The sequence below is a fragment of the Phasianus colchicus genome, chromosome 1, assembly GCF_987193195.1.
Source record: "Phasianus colchicus chromosome 1, bPhaCol1.hap1.1, whole genome shotgun sequence".
NCBI lineage: Eukaryota > Metazoa > Chordata > Aves > Galliformes > Phasianidae > Phasianus > Phasianus colchicus.
The window spans coordinates 14,566,931-14,594,139 of NC_143436.1; the positions used below are offsets into that span (position 1 = coordinate 14,566,931).

At 39.9% G+C, this 27,209-nt stretch overlaps 1 protein-coding gene across 8 annotated transcripts in view; it reads right to left on the reverse strand.

Annotated features, from left to right (window-relative positions):
- The window catches only part of SRPK2 (SRSF protein kinase 2), a 134,691-nt gene that overhangs the window by 73,547 nt on the left and 33,935 nt on the right, over positions 1 to 27,209 (reverse strand). For 2 of the 8 annotated variants that reach the window (XM_090135807.1, XM_090135818.1), the window contains exon 1: positions 15,653 to 15,794. The exons of 3 other annotated variants lie outside the window; for them this stretch is intronic. In XM_090135807.1, the coding sequence (XP_089991933.1) occupies positions 15,653 to 15,690 (38 nt within the window). In that variant the 5' untranslated portion in view covers positions 15,691 to 15,794. Of the gene's footprint in view, positions 1 to 13,220; positions 13,323 to 15,652; positions 16,068 to 27,209 lie in introns of those variants that run through there. 3 more of the 8 variants (XM_090135792.1, XM_090135788.1, XM_031596595.2) reach the window with 3 other exon arrangements.

The window sequence follows — 27,209 nt, forward strand, 5'->3', positions numbered from 1 at the left end:
CAAGTTTACAGATTCCAGTTCAACACGAGCTAGCCCTGCTCTGAAGTATGCTGATATAACAATGTACAACTGCCAAAAATGTGAAATAAATAAGTGAATAAATAAAAGCAAGAAACCTTAAGGAATACGCAAAATGCCTTAAGCAAAATAGGGTATAGTTAATTGATTTTACAAAAAAAACCAAACCAGTCATGTCAGCAACACCAGAGCAGTAATTATCAATACCTAAACATAGCCACCAAACTTAACTAGCATGAAGGCCATAAAACTAATATTTTTCCCCCTTAAGTTTAACATAAACAGTACATTTTGTAACTTATTGAAATTGCCTCTTCCTTAAGATTTGCATTTTGAAGTGAAATTAACATATCAAATAAAAATGAAAAAACTTACAAACTCCTAAATTTTCATCTTAACATCCAGTCAGTGATTCACTCAGAACACATCATCTCCTCTGATACTATGATGACACAACTCTACACAACAGCAATCAAAGAACTCCAGTCTGGCCCAAGAAACTCAGTTCTGTGTTTTGATGGATTTCTATTGCATGCAGAAGAACAAAATTGTAATTGAAAGCAGACTTTTGTATTACGATAAAATTATATCACTGAATGCTAACAGCAGTAATAAGTATGCCAAAATTACCCAGAAAGAAACTTTAATATTTTCAAACTCCACTTAAATTTTATATTACAAAACTTTGATTCCTATCTCAAGAAGACTTGATTAAAAAAGAACTACATTACTTGAAAAAAAACATCAGATGAGACACAGCAATACCTTCCTCCCTCAACCGTCAAGCCTCTCATCAAACCAGGCACTCATTTACGCATGGCTTTAGAAAAGATCAGAGCACAGGGATTATATAGAACTTAATTCTTAGTTCACCACCTCAAACTCTCTTTAAACAACATAAATGTTGTTACAGTGAAAATAAGAAATAGTTTGTGCAATCACAGAAGCAGTGTGCGATTGAACTCTGCAGACCAGCAAAATGAATATGAAATTCCTGCCAATATTTTCCCCTATGAATACTATATAATCTTGCTTCCAAAAAAAATCACTTTTTCACTTAGCAAGAATTATTTTCTTTCTTGATTGCCTCCTGATTCTTCATTGTTCAGATCTTAGAGCAGATTATCAGCACTACTTGAAAAGCTACATCTTGCATCACAACTTGATGCCCTGTGGTCTCTTTCACCAACTGACACAAGGAACAAAACAGGTGCACGCGAGGCTAAAAGGAAGGAGAAAATGTTCCAGTTGATAATATTCAGTGCTTTCAATATGCACAATGTAAATCACTCATGTTTGCATCTACTAATTATCACAACGGGCCTATCTAACACAAATGCAGCACAGCGTATTGTACAATCCTTGTAAATCCTTGTGCATCATTATCCATGCTGACATCTAACTGCATTACACTCAGAATTGGCAGTTTTTAGCCATTTTTGTTCACATTAAAATACAGTTGTTATCATTTCACTTCAGGATAAAACACTTCAATACACTATATATTCCTTTTCTATCAAAAAATATCATTGCCAAATTCTGACCCTAAGTGTACTGAACGAGTAGTGTTGCATACATTTTGCAATTTTGAGTATTTGCGGTTTACATTTGATTACTTAGAATGAGCTGGTCCCAGCCTAAAATACAAAAGTCATAGGCAAAAATAGTTTTCTAGGCACTTATTATGGAGAAACAGCTATAGTTTGCCCAGTGATTCCCTCACAACAGCTTCCACAGAAACCAAAATGATGTTTAAACACATTTGTTATTGGTGAATTAAGATGAGATTGCCCAAGAACAGAAAAATTGCTGTATTACTTGGTTTATGACAAGCAGATCAGCCACGTCTTGAAGGAGTTAAATTATTACATTGTTAATATAATTCAGTAAAAAGCTTTCTCTGTAATAATTATGGATATGAATTTACCACAAAGCAAAAAAGAAAGAAAAAATAAAATCTTACTTAGAATCTGCTGAACATTTAATAGATGGAAAGCATAATTAACTATGAATAACTCAGAGCATCAGAAATTAAGATAGTAACATACTGCTCTGAAATACCCAGGACAGATGATCAACAGCAACCAAATAGTTCCCTCACTGAGTACCATGACCCCACCTCCCAGAGGTGGGCACCACTGAGATCAGTCAGAGATATCAATTCCTACACACCAATCCTTCCTGAGACTCCTCTTCCCCAGTTTGAACAACCCCAGCTCCCCCAGCCTCTCCTCTTATACCAGATATTCCCAGTGCTTCACCATCTCAGCAGCCCTCCACCAGACCTGCTCCAGTATGCCTCCATCTCTTGTTCTGGGGAGCCTGGTCCTGAACACAGCACTGCCACATGTCTCACCAAGACTGGGCAAGGACTCTCACCAAGAGAGGCAAGGATTGCCTCTCAACCTTCTGGCAGCTCTGCCCCATGCATTCCTGGCTCATGTTCAACTTGCTGTTCCCTAGGTCCTGTTCTGCAGCTCACCAGCTGGTGGGCCCCCAGCCTGGTGCTGGGGGCTATTCCCACTCAGGTGCAGGACTTGGGACCTCCCTGGATGTTAAACTGTAGTGCCACTGAAGTGCCCCAGCTGTGATGGGCCTCCAGCTGTACACTGTGCCACTGGTCACAGCCCTCAACCCTTTCATCCCAAAAGTTCAGTTTAAATCCATTTCACTGCCCACTTATCAAGCCCATACTTCAACAGTTTGTCAATCAGGATATTATGATCAACGCTGTAAAAATTTTTGCTAAAGTAAATATAAACAAGAGACTGCTGATGTTCAATCAATGTTAAATATTTTTTAAGCCTCTAACACTTTGTTCTTCCATACATACTTGGGCAATTTTTTTTCCTACATCAGAATAAATGCTACTATTCCACTTGTGAACTCCAGTTATTGCAAGCTATTGTAAACTAAGGGAGCCAGCTATTGCAGCAGGGGAGGTTCAGGTTGGGTACTAGGAACAGTTTCTTCTCTGAAAGAGTGTGAGGTGTTGCCACAGGCTGCCCAGGGAGGTGGTGGAGTTGATGGCTGGACTAGGTAACCTTAGTGTCCTTTTCTATCCATAATTATTCTTTGATACCTCGATTACTACAAAATCTGTGTCAAAAATACACATATACAGAAGTACACTAAGTTCCACCATATTTTCATGTCTATAGCTTTCCCTTTGCACAATCTATATTTCTGTCAACGGACCACTACTCCAAAACAAATCTAAAAACAAAAAATAGTGACAAATCAAATGCAGAGGATAAAGGGAAGCACTTGCAAAGGACTGTGAGCAGATGGTATCTAAACACATAGAGGGGACAACAAAACGAGGCCTGGGGCAGGGTGAAGGGAAGCTCTGGGATAAAGCTGCACTACAAATGACTTCAAATTCCTTCTCACAGGCAGCAGCACGCAAACTGCTAGCTGAGGACAGAATAACTACATGTTAAAGAAGTTCGGGGAGCCAGGAAGCTAATTGCACCACAGCAGCTTTCAGGAGTTCCAGAAGGAAACAGGCCTGCACAGAAGTCAGACTCTGCTGACTTCACAGCAGCTCGGCCCAGCGGAGCAGAGTGACCAAGTACCACGCGATAACCATGGCCAGCCTGCCTGTGAGAGAAAAGCAACAAGCTAGAAGGAAAACAAAAATGCAGAGTGGAGTTGATCTAAAGAATCTTGCTCCAGAGCAGGCCAGGAAAGGGCTGGCAGATGCCTGGGAAGATGGAGCCCAAAGCAACTCACACCTGTCTGCAAGGAAGTCCCAAGCAGAGCTATTTTCAGCAAAGGGCAGGAGTCCTCAGCTGCCAGGCACTGTGACCTGGGAGGGAATGAAGAGCAGCATGCAAAGAGAGGTACTGCAGGCTGCACAGAAACTGCTTCTGAAATTGTCTTTCAACTATGACACTGTTATCCTAAAAATTAATGTCTGTGATCATGCTGAGCTCTCAGTAGTTGTGCACTGGCTGCCATCAAGGCCAATTGCTGAGCTGAACACTTCCAGTCCGAGAAAAAAAAGAAAGTCATATCAGCTCTTTTAGACAACAGTTGCAAATAAACAAAATAAAAAAGTAGAGAAAAGGACTGTTCAACACATGGACACATCAAATCCTGTCAGAGTTTAAAGTGTATGGATTAAAGAATTTCTTAAATATCAATGACAAAGTTGAATGAATTGGGAAAAATCACTTGCAGGTACAGATGCCTCAATGTAATAGCCAGAAACGAAACAGCAAGAAACACTGCGTCTGTGATCTCAGGAAGGAGAGCTGGGTGTTTTTTCTCCTTCTCTCCTTTTTTCTTCTTTTTTCCCTGAGCACAGTACTAGCTAGACAGGCAGACTTGAAAACATCAGCAAAACAGCGGCCTGTTGCACAGTGTTTCTGCTCCACTCCTGCAAACAGAGCTCTGTTTACATTCTTTGTAAATAAACAGGGCTGCACACACACACAGGCACAAAAATCTCACAACCCTCAAATCAGAGTCTATTTTTCTCCTGAGAGAGGAACTTGGCAAAGCCTCAAGCATTAGCTAGCTCTTGGGCTCTTACATTAGAAACATACTCGCCAGGTTTTCCAAATACAGATGTCAGATAGGCAAATATTGGCTAACCAGTGTTGTGGGCTGTTTTTCTGCCTGCACAGCTACCTTGTAACAGAATTGAGCAATCTCTTGGTACTTGCAGGTCAAATTAATGACAGCCTTCCTGTCCACTTTAAAGATGCCACTTCTAAGCAAGGATATATGACTGCTTTGGGGCTGGTTGTTTTTGCGTATGTGCGTGTGTTGTTTTTTAACTAGTACAAAAAATTTCTTTCAATTGCCATCATCAGACAGCTCTTTTCTATTCTGGACCAGAATGAGCAGAGGCAGGATGACCAGTCTGAGCTGGGTTATGCTCCAGAACTCCTCACTTACTATACTGTATGTCCATATGCTACCTTACCTCAAATGGGTTTTGCAACAAGTACAGAGGACAAGTTTGGTGGAGTAAGTAGCACTACTCATTTGTGGTTGTTACTGAGCGTTGCCTTCATTAGACATATGAGCCTAACTACTGCAGCAGCTGTAAGTCTGAAGCATAGATATACGTTATGCACTTTGTAAGAAGAAACTTGTTTTCCCTTCCAGACACACAAGTCTATAAAATACAGTTAAGTAGACAAAACTCTCCAAGTCAAAATTAAATAAAACAGAGAAATGTTAATAAAGGAATTGATGATTTTGCATCCTCAGCTGATTGTAATCTTTTGGATGTCAGTGCCAGATTGTCAAAAATCCAAACAGGCCCAAGTCCAGTTCTGACAGGTGCGACTGGAAGACTGGTGTTAGATTATCTGATTAAAGGGCAATCACTGTAAAAACAGAGCCAGCAAGAATCAGCGGAAAATCAGCGGGTAAGAAACCCCAGCAACCCAATCTGTGAAAAGGGAGCTCCTGAATCAGCTCCTCCCAAGACAATCAATTACATCATTGTCTCCCAGTGAAAAACCCACCAAGATGAACAAGGAGGAAGCTCTCTCCCTAAGAGCACCTTGAATGTTAAAGGTTATTGCCTTAGGAATACAAGATTTACAGGATGTGGGAAGGAATAATACTTTGGGATTGGATAAAACTTGCCATAGGATTGTGAAATATGCAAGACATTACGAAATACTTAGGGAAAGGCACTAGAGGTGGAGAAAGACAGGGATAAAGGTGGACAAGGAAGCAACAAGCATAGGAAAAGAGTGAGGAAAGAGGAGGATGAAAGGGGTAGGCCCAGTGCAGATGGCTCAGAACACTTGTCTGACAGCCTTCCCCTTAATCTGACAGTCTATCCTACAGTGTCATTAAACTCTATTTTTATGTTCTTTGTGGGTGCACTTCATATTTGAATGTGGGAACTCCAGTGAACTTAATCCCAACTAGCCAGCAGGTAGATAAGAGGTCCAAGCACCAACAACTGGAACAAGAATAAACTTTAGAGGTTCTATGGGCCAACAACTAGGGCATCAGACCTGAGCAGCTGGAAAACAGGAGGAGGACTGGGTTGGCCATGCAGATCCTGTTTTGAGCACTCCATGTATGTTTGTGTGAGTGCCACCGAAAGCTCTGTTCTGAGTCTCCGCTAGTCTATGTAGCCAGCTACGTATGCATTTTATGTGTGTGCGTGTATGTGTGTGCACCTACAGGGAATAAGTGTTCAGTCTCATCAGGGGCTGGCTCTGGGGACACAAAGCTGCAGCAGTCTTGTATTTAGCTATTTAGCTGGGATGGGAGGTATGCCCATGGGACCCAAAACCCTCCAGATTTGGATACTTCTAACAACTGACATGGCTAATAGGACACAAATTTCTTAGCAAAGCTATCAGTAACAATTTGCAGGTGAAGAGTATAAATCTGTCATTTTGACATTTTGTTAACAATTCAGTCTTTAAACGATAGCTGAAAAAATGTTAGCATTCTCAGGCACTACCCAGCTTCAATTGAATGGCCTCTGCATCTTTTTAAAGCCCTTGAAATTCCTGGGTGCTAAACACGTTCAAAAGTAATTCTGACTGCATCTTTCCTGTGTTTTCTTACAAAGTCAGGACTCAACTGTATACCATTATAATGGAAGAGTAACACAAATAAAGCAAAAAGATAAGACATAGTAGATGTAGATAAGAAATAGTAGAACATATGTAAAAGGTATGCCTTAGAGAAACTTGTGAACATCATTCCATAAAGAATAACAGCATCTTTGATTTCAAGTATTCTGTATGAAAAATCACGCATATTGTATCTACGATGTCAGAAGAAAAGACTACACAAATTAATAGCCTCAGAAATCCACCCAGATCCCCCCTTTCAAACATACTTGTAATAAAGTAAGTTTATTAAGTAAACTTTAATAAAGTACTTATTTTCTTGTGTACCAACAACTCGTTTGCAAATGTTCTTCCACTGTGAAATACAAGCATTCTGAGGAAGACCACCTGTTTTTTTGGCTTTCTAGATTAACACTGAAATATTAATTACCTGGAAAGCAGCCAAGTGAGACTTCAAACCAAGTATACAAAGGCTTCGGATTCTTATTTAGTTTAGAACTCAATGTTTTAATTGATAAAGTTCTATTTCATAATCACTGTGCTTACTCAACTCTTCTCCATCTCTTAGGAAAGTCTTGGTCAAAAGTAGTATTTCAGTGTTCTCAGAAGTGGAGATCTCTCAGAGCTAAGTCACCAAACAGCAGTGGAAATTCCTGATTCTAGTTCCATAAGCATCAGAATCCATCAGAAAGGCTTAAATTTGTCCAACCAAAGTACCACTCTGAGAAGACCACACACATACTCTCCTGTGGGAAAGGCAATCCTTTCATAGAAGGATTCATATAGAATAGGGGTAATTCCAATCATCTTCCATTATAGTTTATGGAATGGAATAAATAAAGGTTGATATGTTCATTTGGTATGTGAGCATGGCAGGAACTGAATGCTTCTGAACAGTAGCCATAGCAGCTGGAGAAGAGAGACAATGAGATAATACAAATGCTGATGACACAAAGCTGGGAGGATTTGCTGACACACCAGAAGGCTGTGCTACCAATTCAACAAGACCCAGACAAACTGGAGAGCTGGGAAGGGAGAAACCTGATGAGGTCTAACAACAGCAAGTGTAGAATCTTGCACCCAGGGAGGAACAACTGCATGCATCAGTAAAAGTTAGGGAATGATCCGCTGGAGATGGGCTCTGTGGAAAAGGACCTGGGGGTCCTGGCAGACAACAGATGGTCATCAGCCAGCAGTTTGCCCTTGTGGCCAAGAAGGCTAATGGCTTCCTGGGGAACATAAAAAAAAGAGTATGGACAACAGGTCAAAGGAGGCAATCCTCCTCCTCCTACTCTACTCTGCCCTGGTAAGGCCACATTTTGACTACTGTGTCCAGCTCTGACTCTCCAGTTCAAAAAAGACAGGGATCTCCTAGAAGGAGCTCAGCAGAGAACCACAAAGATGCTTAAAGGCCTGGAGCATCTCCTGTATGAGGAAAGGCTGGGTAACCTGGGTTGTTCAGCATAGGGAAAAGAAGACTGAGTGAGGATATGATAAATGTTTAAGTATCTAAAGGGAGGTGGGAGACAAACAGATGAGGCCAGGCTCTTCTCAGTGATGTGTAATGACAGGACAAGGGACAATAGTCTAAAACTTGAATACAGCAAGTTCCATACAAACATGCATAAGAACTTTTATATGGTAAGGGTGATGGAGCACTGGAACAGGTTTCCCAGAGAGGTGTGGAGTCTCCTTCTAAGGAGATATTCGAGACCCAGCTGGATGCCTACCTGTGCGACTTATTGTAGGGTACCTGCTTTAGCAGGGGGTTGGACTTGGTGATCTCTTGAAATCCCTTCCAACACCTGCAATTCTGTGAATCTGAGGCCCTGACGTTGGATAGAAAATACCAAAATGACTGTCCACCAGAAACCTCACACATTTCTGAGTCTCCTTCCATTCCAACAAAAAATTCACTGTTGGATATTTTGATATGCTACCTGCAGTAATGGTTACAAAATAAAATTACATTGTGTCTTTATAGTATTATTAATGACAAAAATGGTTCTGTTTCTGCCAAAACTTGTTCTAGTATTTTAGCTTTGACAATACAGAAAAAACATGCAGCTTAAGAATAGTTTCCACACTACTATGGCCTTCTTTGACCCCCCAGAAGATACAAGCTATTCCCATGTACAGTAGTACTGTGGAGCAGAAGTAATAAGAGGTTGCTGCCTTTGTTGGAAGGCTGTGAAAACATCCCAGTAGGTTTTGTTTGGGCTTAAGAAGTTACTTCATGAAAAACAAAGTAGTGAACTTTAATGACATTTTGCCAAAGAAGGAGCTCTAAAAACTTCTTCCTTCTTTCCATGGAATTGTTCTGCCCAAGGATTTTTTTGGGGAGGAAAAGTCTTCAAGATTAACTAGCAAAATGTTGAAGTATGCACATTCATGAGCTTTCAAGAGAAGAAATATGATCGTTTAGTAGATGTATGAATGATTTACAGCACGAAACACATAATAGCAATTTGTTGCTTTGGAAGACATCAAGATAAAGCCACAGTTCGACATCAAGAAGACATCAACATAAAGCTACAGTTCAAATACATTTATTAGAACAGCCTGATAAACAATGGCCAAAGTTTCATCCAAATAGAACATCTGCTTGGGATGTGGTCCTGCCCTGGGGCATTGTCCAGTCACCATGAGAGGCGATCAACCAGGCTGATGGACTAAAGCCACTGTGTCAAGAAACTTAGTAGAGAACTGGTTCCTTTGTAACGTATAGAACTTGGAGCTGCATGCGTTTGTTTCCAATTGGAGTTTTAAAGAACAAAGAGAGAGAGGAAGAGAGAAGCAAAGGAAAGAAATAACACACCATCCATCCAGTCACTATCAGCAGCATGCTTCGGGTAGGTGCCCTACATGAAATGACTTTCACATATGTTTTTTTTTTAGGTCAACACTGACAGTTTGGATTTTGTCAGAGAGCTTACCCATGCCTAAGAGTGAGTCTTGAAGAAAATACAGAATCATCTGGGAGAGAAGCTAAGGAGTGTAGAATTTCTAAGGGCTTCTAGTGACAGACCTCGCCACAGAACCTTTGGACAGAAAAGGTATTCTTCAACCAAACAGTAAGACTGGCAGATATCCTCTGTATGGCAACATTCACAGGAATGCATATTCTGAAAGAAGCCACAATTACCCTGATAATACACAAAATACACAAGAAAATGGAATGCTTAAATAATATAAAGTTGCTTAACTTGTTGCTTAGTACCTCAACTGCAGTACCAATGAAAATGCAAAAATATCATCATAGTGAATTTATGAAATTACGTAACATCTAAACATTCTATTATTCATTTGCAAATACAAAACAAGAACATGCAGAAATCTCAAGCTAATCTACTCTGTAACACTGACAACAGAAAAGCAGAAATCAGGCATAAATACATTCTGTGCTGTGCAATCTATCAGACAATGTACCCATACAACCTGCCCATGGGCCCAGAGTGGACATTTTAGTGAAGTCATGATTAAGACAGTGATAGGCACAAAAGTCTCCAGTCATAAAATTGGACTAAATTTGTAATAGGAAAGGCTATGCTTAAAGCTACACATTACTTTTTTATTTGACTTTTTACTCTGAAGTAGAATTCGATACATTCATTTACCTTGGAAAGAGAAAGCATATTGTTCAAAACGTCTATTTCCAATTTTTTACATGCTTTTTTTTTAGCCATTTATTGTGTTATAATCATGACTGGATTGCTTGAATTTGTTTCCAGCAAAGGACAACTCTCACACAGGAAAATCTCATGCAACCACCCAGCACCATCTGTCTCTCCCTTTCCCAAAGATCTCTCATCTGAATACCAACCATCAGTGCCAACAACCAACATTTACGTTTTCAGAAGGTATTTTAAAAACTTTCCTGTAATAAATATCTCACTGATAACTGTATGAGGAAAATTTCTTAAAGATCAAAAATAAATAAATAAAGATCAAGTCATACACAGGAGATAACCTGAATAACAGGAATACTAACAATACTTTTCACTTGTGATCAAATACCAACATGTGATTTTCTTACATAGGGCAGAAATTCCATACAGAGACAGGAATAAACGAAGTCCAACATGCAAAAATAAAATACATTTCCAATTCTGAACTTTTTCAAAACCTACTGATGAGCTGATACGGGGACTACCTGCTCTAAAAGAAAGTTCAGAGTATCACTGTGAAAGAAAAAGGCTGCTTCTGCACACGTTACTGGTTGTTTTTTCTCCACATGCACAATGACAAGCTGCAGCGTTCCCTGTCTGCACATTCCTTTCATACTTCCCTTAAAAGTCTGTCACACGAAAACAGTGAGTATGTGAAGACCTTGATACAAAAAATACACAAATGGTAGGATTTGTTTTGGCCAATATTAGTCCCCTAAAATTACTTCTGGCTCTACAGGCACACTGTCATCCTCCAGTGAAGGAAATGCCGCCCTGGATAAACAGCTGCCGTCCCACATTTGGATAGGATCATTTCCTCCCTACTTTTAAGATCAAGTACAACAAACAGCAGAACTAGCTGGAAGTCTGGAAGTAGGGAACTAATATACATTGTTCAATATTATCATAAGCAAAACCAAAAAACTGTGTTAGTTACAAGAATAACAACACATTATTATCTTACAATGCCCTGCTATGGAGTAATTATTCCAAAGCATTTATCTGACACAGCAATGTCACGTCATACTGGATGTTGTGAACTGATTGTTCTTCTACTTCTTAACATGTTTTATTTCTGTAATTCAGTACAAATGACACTTTTGCCTTAGGAGATGCAATGCATCCACAATTAAGTTAAAAATAAAACAAAACAAAAGACACATGTTCCTACACCCAAAGGAATCTTCCAACACCACAGTAATTCACAATGCCTCTTATATCAACTAACATTAGATCTCTTCTTAGGAAAAGAAACAAACAGTATTCAGTCTCCACCTTTTTTCTTCCAAACCATTATTTGAGATTTATTCCTCCTTTACTTTCCCCAACAGCATTCTTGGAATGACCTGATGAAGAAACCATGTAAAACATGAAGACATGCATTTAATTCTCTGTGCAAAGATAAATTACAAAGAGAGAGGGGTTTACATACCTCAAGGCTAAAAAAAAAACAACACAAAAGAAACAAAAATAAAAGCAAAGAACAGTTGTCCTAAAAGCTTGGCTACACTGCCCCACCCCAAATACTTCTGCAAGCTGTGCAACGAGAACTTTGCTGTCCTGCTGTCAATTTAAAATATTTTCCTTTTACTGACATTTACAAAACCCCTCAAAATCACAAAAATTGAATTATAAAAGCACTGGTTATCTACTTTAAAACTGCTCATGGGTGCTTGGCTGTCATCATTTGTTTCTGTTATTTTCCAAGTGTTGTGGAAGAACACTGAAGCAGAAATCCATTTTAAAGCAACATGCATACACAGCCTTTGCAGAAAGGCAGTAAGAGAGTCAGTCAGACATACCAGCCTTACTAATAACCTTTAGCAGTAACATCTTGTGGTAAAACTGCATCACTGACAAATTTAGAATCCAGAATCAGAGCTCAGAAAAGAAGAACAAAAAGACTGCCAAGTGTTTTGTCCTACCCCATGACACAGAAAACTGTTATATACATTAGGAACAGTCCAAACATTAAGAAGTGATCCAGGTGGAAGAACTGGCATTTTTCAAGATGGAACAGAAACACAATGGAAGTTCTACAAAGCCCTTAAAAAGGCAAAACAGAAAATCTGTACAGCTCAAAGGCCTAACTACACTGTACAGGGGATGAGGGCATAGCTGACAACAGAAATAAAGGCAGTTTTGCTTTCTTTGAGGGCTTTCCCAAGACCACCCTGCTCTGGCTGCTGCTGGCTTGCTAATGGCATTTGCAAGGCATGGGCAAGGAATTTCACACAAAGACCCCTGGGGTTCATCACTGCTTCTTAAATAAACAAACCAGGTATGCACTGCGCTGGACAAAAACATTCCCGTGTGCTCCAAACTTCCCCCTGTATTTTTCAGATCTCAGCTCTGCAAACAAACGGGGTTGGTGTGACAAGTCAGGGCAGGCTGTGAGCCCCGCCGTGCCCTCGCTCCCAGCTACCTGCGCTCCCTGGCTCAGGCTGCTGCCAGGCATGCAGGGCACCCACTGCTCACAGTGATAGGATTCAAACATGCTGCCTCATTCTATCTGCCCGATGCAATACCCCACAGAATACCAAGATACAGCTACCTTAACCCCCCGTGCTATGCCACCCCCAAGTCCAAGTTTCTCTAGGAGTAGGTGGGGGAAAGGGAGGAGGAATCTCATTAAGAAAAACATCTCATATCTGCATTCATTTGCTTTTCAGGGCTGTATTATCTTTAACATCTCAGAGGATACTCAGCATATTGGTCCATCTCACTTTCTTCTTAATGTCTCCTAAAAGCCTCTTAAAAACCCAACAAGCAACTATCCTGAGAATGCTGCAGGACTCCTCATGCTCTGAGCTCCTGTAACAGCCAAACCACCCATTAGAGCCCAGCTTCCTCCTACCCATTTTGTTGTTTTTTTTTTCCCTCCAGGATAGGGTAACACACTGAACTTGCCAAGCAAGCATGAAAAGCTACAAACACTCAACTCTGCAGTAAAAACATAAAGCAAACAAACCAGAAGGCCAATGACGGGCTCCCTCCTTCCTCCTGTTTCTGTACGGTACAAAGCAGCTCCTCTCCCTTCCCCTCCTGCCATGCGAGCACGTCTAGCAGTCTGCTGGTGTGGGAAACAAGAAACAAGCCATGCTCTCTCCCAGGTCTCCCACCTGGTATTTCAGAAACTCAAGCTTGTTAAACAGACCAACCACAATGAGGAAGGGTAAAAATTGGTAAAAAAATGCACAAGCGTGAATTCAATGTGTTTGTCAAAAACATTTTTGTGCATGTGAGCTACGAACACACGCTGCAATTTCACTACACTGAGGACAGCTTTACAGTTCAGACACTCAGTGGTACTATATTTATTTCTCCAAAACACAGTAATTTTGGAAAGGGCCCTGAAAGGAACTGGAAGCTCACAGGACCGACAGCACTGTTTCATAACAGCTTGCAAAAAGAATTCAGTCTATTTTTAGATACAGGAAAAGAATGTGGTTACTCTAAAAAAATCTCAGATAACACATTAAATTGGGTTTTATTACTTATAACTGACCATACAAATTGTGCAGCTGATGTGCCAAATCCTTCTCCAGGTGAACCCTACCACATAATTAAATCCTCAAAAGAGAGAAGTCTGTGTGTATACAGAGTATTCACATTTGAATGTCTATTGCAAAACTATTCATCGTGCTGTTATGAAATCTTACTTTTTAATGAATGGTATCCAAATTAATCTCAGACATGCATCCATTTCTAATTATGTGCAATAATCCTTTACAGGGACCAATTCATCTAGGACTGCCATCAATTCAACTAAGAGCACGTTTTGCTCAGAATCAGACCCATCAGTTTTAGGGTGCTGCATAAAATTCCCATTTCTAAATACATTAATGTGTAATCGTATGCTGAAATCCCCCTCAGCAATGCCAACTCCATAGAAAAACCTTTCCAAAAATCAAGTTAACACCTGTTTCCTTTACTGCTTTCACCCCATCATCCTCTCTGTTATCACCACCATTTTATTAGCTTTGCATTTAAAAACTGTAGGCATCACAGTCAGAGGGAAGCAAACAGATAAACATTAATATTCTCTTTCCTTTCTGATTCATCATTTTGAATAACCAAACAAAATACATCTCAAAGCCGTTCTTACATCTCTCCATTTTGGAAAGGTGACTTAACAACCCACTCCCCCCACCATTTTCTGGATTTCTCATTGCTGGTATTTTGTTATACCACAGCTACTGAAAGGCAATTCTGTTTGCTTCTACGTGCCTTAGCAGAAATACACTTATAAACCAAACCACACTGCTCATTTTGACCTTCTTCAATCATGCATGTCACACAGTACTTGCTCATTTTGAAAGGCTTATCTTTTACTGTGCTTCCTTCAGATAGCATTCAGTATAAGATTGTGTCTTTATATGATGAAACATTCAATAAAATATCCTTCATGTAATAATTTCAGCTAACCATACAGTTTGAGTACATAAAATTAATAACTTTTTTTTTTTAATGCCAAAGCCCAATATCAAAATGGCAAAATATAGCATCTGAACACAGCTGAAATGATTGCTGTAAATAACTTGATGAAAATATTATTCTGTTCCAGGTTTAAGAATTCCTACAATCAAAATTTACCTTCAAATCCAGTCACAAGTGAAACAGTAGCAAACAGACTGGATAATTTAAAACCAACAAAATAATCTCAAGGAGGTTATTTTGTGTCAGAAAACTTAAAGTGCATTCGGTGCCTCCAAATATTTCTTTAAAATGAAACAGCTACTTAAAATCATAATCATCTGATTGACAGATAAAATAATTGCTTTAAAAACACTTCTGAGTCATTTTGTCCTTACCTGCAGGCATGAACCATTACTGCATGCAGTGACTGCTCCATTTCCTAGCACAGACTTGAACAAGGATCACATCTATCTCACAGAATGTGACTAATTTGGGAATTTGTGATTCCTGAGCTACTTTGCAAAGGGCACTCCCTTTCCCCATAACAGGACATTAAATGCTTCATCAAGTTACATTTTCTGTTAATCTGAATTCAAAAGAACCCTCTGTAACTGGAGAATGGTCTCCTGTAACACAACACAAACACTAAATCTTTAAAATGAATTTAGAAATCGCGACGCCGTTTGCACAGAAGTGAAAAGGAAGGAGGTCTGCAACCCCAGCACACAAACAGCAGCCTCATAGCTGTATTGCCATTTGCATGCTGCAGCCGAGTAGACTTCATTAAAAAAAGCAATCAATAAATCTTTGCAAAAATGCACAAAGCTTAACCAAAACCAGAGGCTCAATTAACACATTACAATCACCAGCATGCAATACAGAAACGATACGAGCAAACTTAATGTGGGAAAGAAAAAAAAAAGCCCTGTGCTGCTGCTTGCAATGCTACACCATTAATTGTTCATGCAAAAGATGTGGCTGTACCTTTCTGAAGAGGACGACTTCTCAGAGTTAACTGACATCAGCAGCTCAATCTTCTGCTTGATTTCTGGAAAAATCAGAAAATATTCACAGCCGAGATTGCCTGCCCTCGCTTTCCAAAGTCTAACAACCAAAGGAGTTTTTTCCTAATCCCTTTTGTTTCAAACGAGGCCACAAGATTCACAGCACTTCTGTGAAGACCGATTCAATCAGGCTGGGAAGGAACGAGCTCCGGGGGCATCAGGCCCTGCCGAACTCTGCACATGACTGTTTATGAAAGCAGGAGGAACCATTTCTTTAGGCAGAGGGGTGTTGCCTTTCTTCAAACAGAGCTGACACATGCATGAGGTGATTCTTATCGCAACGCTTACAAATTGTGGCACAAATTTCAATTTCTGGGGAAAAAAAGAGGACTTGAAGGCTTATGGCACATAGTATTTCTCCCCTTAATTGCCTAAATGCTGACTGACACCCTCAGAAACATCCATTTCAAAAGCCCTGAAAAATATGGCTCTTTGAATCATTTTTGTCACAAAGAATGAAGTATTAAATCAGTACTTTAACACATGGGGTAAAAATTATAAAGGAAAAATACTCCACACATTGAGATTTCTTTTTTTAGTGCTCTGCGTTAAATTTCCTTCAAATCACTTTCAGAAGTAGTAGTTAAATTTCCTCTTTTTTTTTTTTTTTTTATCTATTAATTACCACTGTAGCACTAACAACAAAAGAGCAGAAACGTCCACTACAGAACCTGGTGTATGCTATTGCCATAAGAGAGCCGCCCAGTGCCTCTCCAGCCCCACAGCATACAGAGCAGCTCAGCTCTGGGGAAGGCACTCCCATGCCATCTGTGGCTTCTTCCACGGGATCTTCCCGAAACAACGTACAGAGACAGCTGAAAAATGAATTATGAGAAGCAGTATGGTAAAGATGTTTGTGACTAAAACAACCTCAAAGAATAATGCCACAAATGTGAGCACCATTTGAAGACCCTAGAAGAGATAGAAATAGTGGTATCATCTATCCTGGGTAACATTAAGACCAAGTTCGGTTGCTCACAAGTTAAGTACATTTCTATTATTTGGGATGGGAATTCTAGGATGGGAAGGCTTCAACATGGCTTTTTTTCTTTCTTTATAAATGTTACAGACACAAAGTCTCTGAATTCTCTGAAAACAGAAAAGAGAAACTGGATATACTTTTCTTAAATCTACATTAAAAAAAAAACATAATGCTGGTTAGGTTCAGCATTCACGTGCTCTGCTGGCAGGGCAGCAATGATCAGCACCTGGTCTAAGTGCACACCACTGCTTCTCCCCAAAACACACAGACCGGAGAGGCCTCCACAAATGACCTCAATTCTCTTGTCATATAATGGTTTGGGTTGGGAAGGACCTCACAGCCCCACTCCCTGCCATGGGCTGGCTGCCCCCCACCAGCTCAGGCTGCCCAGGGCCCCATCCAACCCGGCCCTGAGCGCCTGCAGGGATGGGGCACCCACAGCTCTATGGGCAGCTGTGCCAGGGCCTCACCGCCCTCCCAGTGAAAAATATCTCCCTGATACCTAATCTAAATCTCATCTATTTTAGCTTAAACCTGTTCTCCCTTGTCCTATCAAGTACTGTAAGGCCACAGTGAGGTCTTCCTGGAGTCTTCTCTTCTCCAGAGTGAACAAGCCCTGCTCCCTCAACCTGTCTCCACAGGAGAGATGCTGCAGCCCTCTGAGTATTTTCGTGGCCCTCCTCTGGACCCGCTCCAACAGCTCTGCATCTCTCTGGAGTAGGAGCTGGCCGGATCCACCTCCAGGCTCAGCACCTGAAGCCCAGAGTAGCTCCTGTTTAGGCCACATGCATATTTGCTCTGCACCCCAATAATTCTAATGTGTCACTAAGAACTATGTTGCACTGAATAAAGACTCCACAGAAATCTTTAACACTTCCTAATTTCTAGCTATACAATTATACCGATATTTTAAAACAGATTTTTAGTGCAAATTATGCCACTGCTATTCACCATACAAATTATACACTGCACTGGACACTCTGATAATTATTTTAAAGATTGTTCTAAAGAAACAAAGGAAGGCAGACTCCATAATCTTAGGGTTACTGTAAAAGAGTGTTTTACAGCATCTTTGTGTTTAAACTGCAGTGCAAAAGATGAAATAGATCACACAGTTGTGGTAGGGTGCGAGCAAAAATATTTATTGCAGGGCTCAAATTCACTCCAAAGTATTTACGTGCACTAAAATACAAAGTGTACTGTAAATGAACAGCTACTTCACCGAGTTTCAGCCTGAATATTGAGAGACTGCCTTTAAGATTAAAGCTGAATAGATACTTGAGGCAAAAAACAACTCTGAAAAATCTCCATTGTCTATCTTGTATTACCCAGGTTAAAATGAAGTCTATACCACTGTATTCTCCCTCAGCACCCCACTGTGATCCTATGCACGTAGCATTCTTGTGAAAGCCAAGGTGCAGAACTTACTGTGCCACCTACCAGACCTGGGGCCAGCCCCAGCTAGGGCACAGCACTATGACCTCTGTGACTGAATGAGAATGTCTGTGAGTTCTCAAGTATCTGCCAAAACTACTGACAGGCATTTCTAACATGCACTGCTATAAAACATGTATATGCAGAGACTCATACCTGCTCCACAAAAGGCAGGTGGCCCTCTCTTACACATCTCCTCTACTCTGAGCAACCCACTGGCCAGGAATCCTTATTCTTGAACATAACCAAGTGCACAGTGAGAGCCCACCTGCATTCAGAGCATGAATTTTGCTTCCCTTCAACACAGGACGTATCAAGGTTTGCAGATCTGTACTGTATTTCACTATGATCTGATAACTTCAGGTAACTTCAGTTTCATATGGTCTCCTTTCTTAAGGACCATCACAGTCACCATTCCCAGTCAATTCTCCTTCTGTTCTGATCCAACAGTGTTCAAAGAGAACAGGATGCCTCACTACACATTTTGTAACAGACTGGTGTTGTCAGCACTAGAAGCTAATAGCTACTTCTGTGGGAAGGAGAAGATGAAAGGTTTGGACAGCCTTGTTGGAGAAAGCTCACAGCTTTGGGATGTCGTACTTTCTTATTTTCCAGTATGAATGGAACTGCTGAGGGCTCAGTGCTTTGAGGGAAGCTCTGTCAGCTTCTTAATGCCTTACTAGACAGAGATAAAGCTGACAACACAGAGGTGAGAGATGAAAGCCCACTTCGCCTACCACTGATCTTAGACTTAGAACATACCTCAATAATCCAACATGACTTTGTACTGCTTTTGAATTTGTTTAACCCTCGTAAAAATTAAAAACCATTGATATAAGCAGATATTATGAATACTGGGACTGTGGCAAAATAAAATTCAAAGAGCTTGGGCTAAAATGATCAGCTGATTCATTACATAAGCAAGCCTCTATATTATCTTCACATAGAATGGATTATTACATTAATGTCTTATTGCTACCAACACTCTACAAGATATTAAAAAAAAAAAATAATCCAAGATACAAGCTCCTTTGCTGCAAACTTCAAGTCCCTGGATGCTTTAAGTTACACAACAAACAACAACATTTTTCTGCACCATTGTTTTAATTTCACTTTTATTGAGTGATTTATTAAGATTTATTTCACACAATGATAAAAATTTAAATCAGATGAGACTTCACAGTAAAAATAATTTCTAGTATTATTAATGAGGGGTCCCACTCACTTGTTAATAACATTTCCATCACAACATTATTTAAATTTAGTGATTTCTTTTTCCTTCTCCATCTCTGCCCCTCTCATGAATTTGAGATAGGATTTGCTCATTTTACGTCTCTGCTATTTGAGATTTTTGCAAGAACCATTTCCCCCATGTCTAAAAGCAAATCTATACCTTTGCACAAGCATACCACCCCCCTGAGGAGATGCTCACAACACAACTATCACTCCAGATACAAAACTGATCACAGAGATGATATCACCAGATAAGATAGATGGAAATCTATTTGACTTTTATTTCCAAAGTGCCTTCTAAACCATGAGAAAAAGCTGCAGAAATAGCAATGTTATCATTTCTTTATTTTGATTATTTTTAAATTACATAGCCACAAATCTGAGCTCTCTTATAGAATTTATTAGAACATATAAATTGTATCCCAAGTCCAAATAAAAAAACCCTTCAAATGGTGGTGTCTCAGCCTACTCAGCCAGCCTTCACAGACAGAAGAATGTGAATTGTAGAGATGTTTGGTAAATTTCAAGCTAAAAAAAAAGAAAAGAAAAAAAAAAAAGAGGAAGAGTCCTGCAGCTGAGCTCCTCTTCCTTCAAGGCTCTTGGCTCCAGCCCCTCCAACTTCATGCAGAGCCAACGCTCCAACTTTTGTTTAATCCCATGTGCTGTGGCACCAGAGGCAAATACTGGCCTATTCAGGAACCACACCAAGAAGAACAGACCATAATAGTATGGCTTAAAAACAAAAAGGAAAGGTGAAAAATTAATGAAAATTTGTGCCGGCAAATCCAAAAGCAGCAGATAATAGAAAGAAGCCACAAAATACCAGTTCAGGTAGGGAAGCCAGCAGCATTGCAGCTAACTCCTCAATTGCTTCACACACTTTATCAGCTCACTCCAAGTAATTTTACATTGTATAGAGATCAGGTGTCAGACAACTGGCTCACATCCAAGCCCTGAGCAAAGCAGATGCACTAAGTCTCTAAAGCCATACTACACAAACTTCAATTGAATGAAAACAAAAAGGCTTTGCAATGCTCCAAATGGTTTCAGAATCATTTCCTTTTATCTACTTCTTATATTTATTAACCAAAGCAAAGCTATGCACAACCTTTTTTTACCTCCTCCGAGATGCTCAGGTGGAGGTCACGCATTAAACCAACAAAAAGCATCAGCTAATGCTAACATGGGGAGGGATTTCCTTTTTGAGAGCAATCAGCTCTCTGTCAGAAAAGTAAAGACAAGAAGCTTGGAGGGGTGGGCTCTACAAATAAGTGCTACCAGAGTTTTTAAACTCAAGAGGGATTTCTAGGAAAGCATCATGCCACAGGTTGCAAGAATGAAGCAAGAAACCTAAACAAAGTTTGCACAAGGAATCTAGAACAATGTCAGAAAGAATCATGGAAGAAATCTTCCCAACAAAGAAATAAAGGTATTTACTTCTACAATATGCATGAAGGAAAAAAACAAAATAAGCAATAAAAATATACCCAGTTTTTAATTAATAAGTAGACTCAGTCTCATTCTGTTAATCTACTCTGATAAAAAAATAACTTCAATGCTTTTCTTTCCATTTCCGCATATACAATAGGACACGAGCTGAAGATGCTTTTAACTTTCCTTCTAAGGTATCTTTAAATATCTCCTTCATCACCCAATATGTGTCCTCATCTATTCTCTGCTGTCTTTTGCTTCTTTTAGTCATGTTAAACTATAGCAGCTTGAATCCTACATTTTGCATATGAAAACTCTCATCCTTCTGTAATTTGACTGCCTTTCCAATGTTAGTGCTAAAATAAACAATCCCACTTCCCAATCCCATAAAGACAGACCTGAAAACATTATGCAAAACAAATCAGACAACACACAATAAGTTTTCAATCTTGAAGCCAGTGAAACACATTAGGAACTTTAACTTGATTTTATGTGGACATATCCCTGTTTCGAGCTGTGGACACTGTACAAGTGATGCATTAAACAGTTCACACAGTGGTGATAAATTAAAATTGTCCTGCCAAGACACCAGTTAGCAAGACAAAATCAACAAGCACGGGTCTAAACACAGCTTGAGAGATTTGCTCCTTGGCTTCATTAAGATAATGTACTTTTAAAGCAAGGTATAGCTCTACATAGAGAACTGCTCGAATACCAGGGGCTTCTTTGGAAGACAGCACAACCTCAGAGCAAGCCTACATTTGACCAATGAGCAACGAACTAGAAAATGGAGCAGTGCAGAACAGCAATTATAATAACCTTAAAACAAATCCTTCTTCCAGGTGTTGCTAAACTTTCAAAATGAGGGAAAAGAATCGTGCACGTGTCCCAGCACAGTGCTTGTGATGCTCAGGTGAGTCTGGCAGCAGATCACAGACATGAGACCTCCGGTGGTGCTGCTCTGTGATGAAACTTCTGCTATCCAACAGCGTGACACAGCCAGCAAGAATTAGAGGGATGGCTTCAGTGCTTTAGTACTACCATAACAGGACAAAACTTACTAAGTATAAAGTGGGCATCTTTCCTTCTTGCATGTTTACAAACACTAGAAAGATTAGGTCACATGGAATTTCAAGACTGACTGAAATTCCTAAGCAACCTTTGGAATGCAAAAACCAGTTTGAAGTGAGTGAATACAATGGGACTGAAGCCAGGTGCCAGCACTGTCATCCTGCAGGCTCTGAGAAGCTAACAGCAAATTTGTTTGTTCCTTTCTTAAAGGTGTGAAATCCATGCAGTCTTCAGTGAATTTCTGGTTGGTATTTTCTGATCTTATGAACGGAACAGGAGACTCCTCTGCAGCACATAATTCTGTGTTCCTTCTGCAGAAGAGGTTCCTAATTTGCATAACCACAGCAATCACGTCAAAGTTTCATGTGGGTCATCAGGTTCATGCACGTTCAGGGATATCTTGGCTTCCAAGATATCTAGAAGATGCATGCTGAGAAGAATACAGAGGTCGCCCAGGCGTCCAAAAAAAAGCTCGAACATTGCTTTCTTTCACCGGCAGAAATAGCAGCTCTAGCAGTTTAACACCGGAAAATAACATAGTAGCTATATAGACTTTTTCAGGTCTGGTACAGGCAACGTTACAGCAATACTGATACTCCAGACAGTGACTTCCTAAATAAGGAACGAGTGATAGAAACCTGCTGTTTGCAATCTCCTGTTCGGAGATTACACTAATATTTTCAGTTTTATTCCTATTCATTACCCTATCCATGCTCACGGCATGAAGAAATTACAGCAGAACATTTAAGGTTATGCATATTCAAAAGATAAAATCACCACTCTAAAAACTGTTCACTTTGAATTGATAAAGCTAACTTCCTTCTTCTCAATGGGGCATATCAAGAAGCCAGTGTTGCTGTATTCTGCAGACTCCTGCACCAGTGCTGTTGCAGTTACTGCTCAGAATGTAAATATATGTTTGTTTCTAACAACGCAGCCCCCCATATATACACACACACATATATATATACAAGATAGAATAAAAATGTGATCAAATCTTTCACTTTCCCTTACATCAGGAGAAAGACTCTTTTACTCAGGAGTCACAGGTACATTTTTCCTACTTCATGTTAATAATATCATGTCTTCTTTTCTTTCTTCATTCTTAAGAAACTACAGGAATATCACTGGTATCCTTTCAAATTGAATGTTCCCTGAGCTTCAGTCGAGATTGAAAAAAAAAAATAATTGTACAAAAAAATCTGAAGAACACCTGTCTTCCTTCAGAACAGCTGCTACCACCACTTGCCTGTACCCAGTGACAAAACAGGGCTAACTCCTACAGACAGACACCTCGTGTCAGCACGCTGCCAGGAGTTCAGCTTTGTCCCTGTTAACACCAAGGGAAGCCAAAGATGAACTGAAGACAGCACAGATCTTCAGTGGTCACTTCTGCCTTGCTTTTACAGAGGTGAGGGTGGAAACCAGCGCTTCAGAACCATCCAAGCCTCTCTAAAAGGGGAAAAAGCATATAAAATACAGAGATGAATGTGCCTTTTACCTGTTGAAATATTCTGTTCCCAAATAAATATACAGCCCAAGCCTCATGCTTAATACCTCTGAATAATTTAACGCTGTCAAATTTTTTGAATTTATTTTAAGTTTGTATATGGAAATTTTTGAAGTTTGAAGATAAAGTTGAGAAAGCATCAGGCTTTAGAAATGCATTAAGGATATGATAAAGTTAGTCTAAAAATGACCCACTATCAAGTCAGGGAAGCAGCATGACAGTGGAGTGTAACTATGCATTTGGATGTTATTTTTAAGTCATCCACACAACTTTAGCTAAGTCTCGTTGACATAACCTGGCATTTGATCTTTTGCCAGGCTGTAGTATTTGTTCATTAAAACACTTTGGAAAAAACAAAGATGGCATTAAGAGGAACTCCTCATTCTCCCAGTTCTTGGGTGATGATTCTGGCAGCCCCAGCTGCCCTCCAGCACAAACTGCTGCTGTTCTCTCCCTCTTCCCGCCCCCTTGTGCCCCAGTTCCTCCTCCCTTTATCCTTTATCCTCCTTCATCTTTAAATGTGGATAAGGAGGAGGAAAAAATAAAGACCCAATAACTACTCTGCCCAATGTTCATTTGAAAAGCTGTGGTTGGGCAGAAAGCTACTCTTCAAAGGAAAAACCACAACATTCAAGCATCTTTTTTGCATAATTACTTGTCAGATTAAATACAAGTAAAGCAAACCAAGGGCAAAATTATTAACCCCAAATATCACTGTGCTTGTTTTCTAACCATGTATATGCATTTATCCATCCTTGTTATGAGAAAGGTTATGTTTGGAGGGGACAAAGACATAGTTAAGAACATATTTCAGAGGTGCTGAGAGGGAAAGTTTATTTCTGCAGGACATATATTCTGGGCAAAATATAAAAATAACTAAACAACACAGCAAGACATTCACTTAATATCTTAAAAACATTTTCTTCTGTCCTATAAATTCAGCTGCCGGTTGCTCCTTCTTACTATCATTAAAGCATCATAAGGGAACAGCTGTAAATAATGCAGCTAGGGAGTGATTTAAGAAGTTATCAGTCTTGCAGCTAACACAGCAAACAGCCAGAAGTATTTTCCAGACGCTGGCTCAAGGGAGGGAGATGGCTCACCGAGTGTGCAGGGTCAGCTTTTCTGACAGAGCTGAAAGAAGTGCCACATCCGACGTGATAATGACACTCAAACTGGATCGCTTTAATGTTCTTGCCACTTAAATGGATAACTTCTGATTTCTAGTCTGAAGTACTTCTAACACATCACTTTCGTGATACACTGTACAATCATTACTATGTTAGGATTCTTCTGACACTGTCATTTTCTTGCAGGTGTACAACACGACTAAACGCTGCATTCCATTCACATTTTCAGATATTATCATTTTTCCAAGCAAGAAAAAGTTAAATTGCTCCAACATTGTAGAAAAATGAAGCAAATTCTAATCTCAAACAAAACAGTTTTCTGTTCATCCAGACTGAGTCAAAGCAACACGTTTTCTTCTAAGGACTGAGGGGCTCAGAAAACCTCACCTACAGGCTGACCCAGACCTGTAGATACTGGAGATGAAGCTGCACTACCTTCCCAAAAGGACTGTGTTGGGTCACGATTATTAGATGCATGCTATAATCTTAAAACTCCGGGTTAAAATGTCTCCTTTGCCTAAATTATTGTTATTATTTGGCGTTCTAAAGATCTTAAAAGTTTTAACTTCTTGTTACAAATCCCCTGGTAAAAAAAAAAATACAGCATACCTACTACATGTTTTTAATACGTTCTGCCAATGTTTTGTATTATGCTTATAAACACAGTATCTACATGACCATTTTCTCCATATATTCTTGCAAGATTTTCACATTTCTTATTCAGCAAATAGCTTTACTAGATTTTTACACTCTATGGTAAAGAAGATGTTCTCAGCTCTGTTCTTGCAGAAAACAAGACAGGACCTGTTTGGCCTTTTCTGAGCTCCATATAATAGGACAATTGGCTCTAAGAAAAAGTTCCATCAAGAAGTTTGTGTCACACAGAGCACAACATAAGCCAAGCCCTCTCCTTGCCTTCAGCCACCTTGTCCCAGTGGGACATGGAGCTGTTCTGTTGGTTCTGCCTGAAACACAGCTCAGCAGGAAGGTTGAAGTGCTCTGTCAAACAGCAGTTAAGTATGCCCCTTGTTGCATACGTGGGATGAAGCAACAGGAAAACTGGAAAAGCAGATGTGAAAGACGGGACAAGAGGCATCTAGAGCAGCCATGGTTAGTCCAAAGGCAAGGCACTGACCCATGCACCACACACTGAGCAACACCCAAATACTCAGGGGTTTTCCTGCAGTTCCTCAAGTGGGACACTGTACAATTACTGTATAATAGGCTAGTCTGTGTCCACATCAGCTGTGTAGACTAAATGCTGGGAATCACTGGCACTGAAGACTTTGCCTGAGAGCAGCCTTTGTAATATTACAACAAATATCAACACTGCATACCTGAGGAGTCTGGCATCCTTCAGCATACGCTTTCCAGCTAATTTCTCATTGAAAAAAGAAACTGATGGCCCATACAAACTCTGCAAGGGCACTGAAATCCTCCACTGGGACCTGTCAGATCAACTGCAGCCAGTCTGCAACCATCACCACGAGACTAGCATGATGCATCAGTATATGGTAACAGACAACTAGTAGCAAAGCCTGAACAACAATCTCCATCCATGTAACATCTTTATTATTTTAAAATACAACTCTAGTAAACTGAACAGATCAATTTATTTTTAAGATACATATAAATAGACTTTCTAATTATATTGCAAGTGTGCTTCCCACATGTACCATTTTCAATCATCAACTGCAATGCCCTGGTTTTACACAGCTGCATGAAATGACGCCAGAAAGTTCATCTCTTTTTTCTCCTTACACTCTGAGTAGTCAGAGTAGTAACACAGGATGGTATTTATTTAAAGTGATACAAATGTTAAACATCCTAACTCTGTTAATTTAGTCCTCAGCCAAAACCTTCCTCAATTTACACTTTCTTTACTGCAAGGAACATATAGAACTGTCAGATGTCTTCCTAAAATCTGAATGTAGTTATAACACACGCACACACACATCGATTATCTATCATTGCATATATAGGATATATGCATACTGCTATACTCAAAAATAGAATGAAAAAAGATGGGGTGCTTTCAATTAAGGAAGTGCTGTGAAAGTCTGGCAGCTAGACACAAAATATTTATATAGAAAAGAAGGGAGTTCAAAGTGAAACAATAAAGGAATTTATAGTAAGCAGAGGGCTGTCCAGACACGAGATCTCATCCTATAATCAGTAAGGTGATTTACATCTCCACTGTTTTTTTTTTTTCCCAAGTCTCATCTACATCATATCATAATCAGCTGCTACTGATGAAAAATTCAGAGCATGCTCTGCAAGTTAGCTCTGCGTTTTTTCTTCCAACACCCTCTGCCCTTCTCCACGACTTCCCCTTTTTCCCCTTAACTTATTAAGCAATTTCATGGGACACCTGTCTTGCCTAGAAGCTGGCTGCAAATAATTTGGCACTGAGGACTCATGTAGGTGGCAAAGCATTGCCATCCACTGCAACTGTGTGGTGACACCACTCAGTAGCTAATCACGCTGTCCTTCATCATCCTCCTTCGACATGTTACAAAGTAGTTTTTGTTGAGTGATGCCTCTGAAAGCGTACAACTAGCATACAGCTACCAGCTACTGTCCCTCACACACATCCATACACCCTCAGCCTCCTCTTCTCCAAGCCACAAAGTCAGAACTCCCACACATTTCTGTCCTCCTCCAGTGACAAACAGAGCAAGATGCC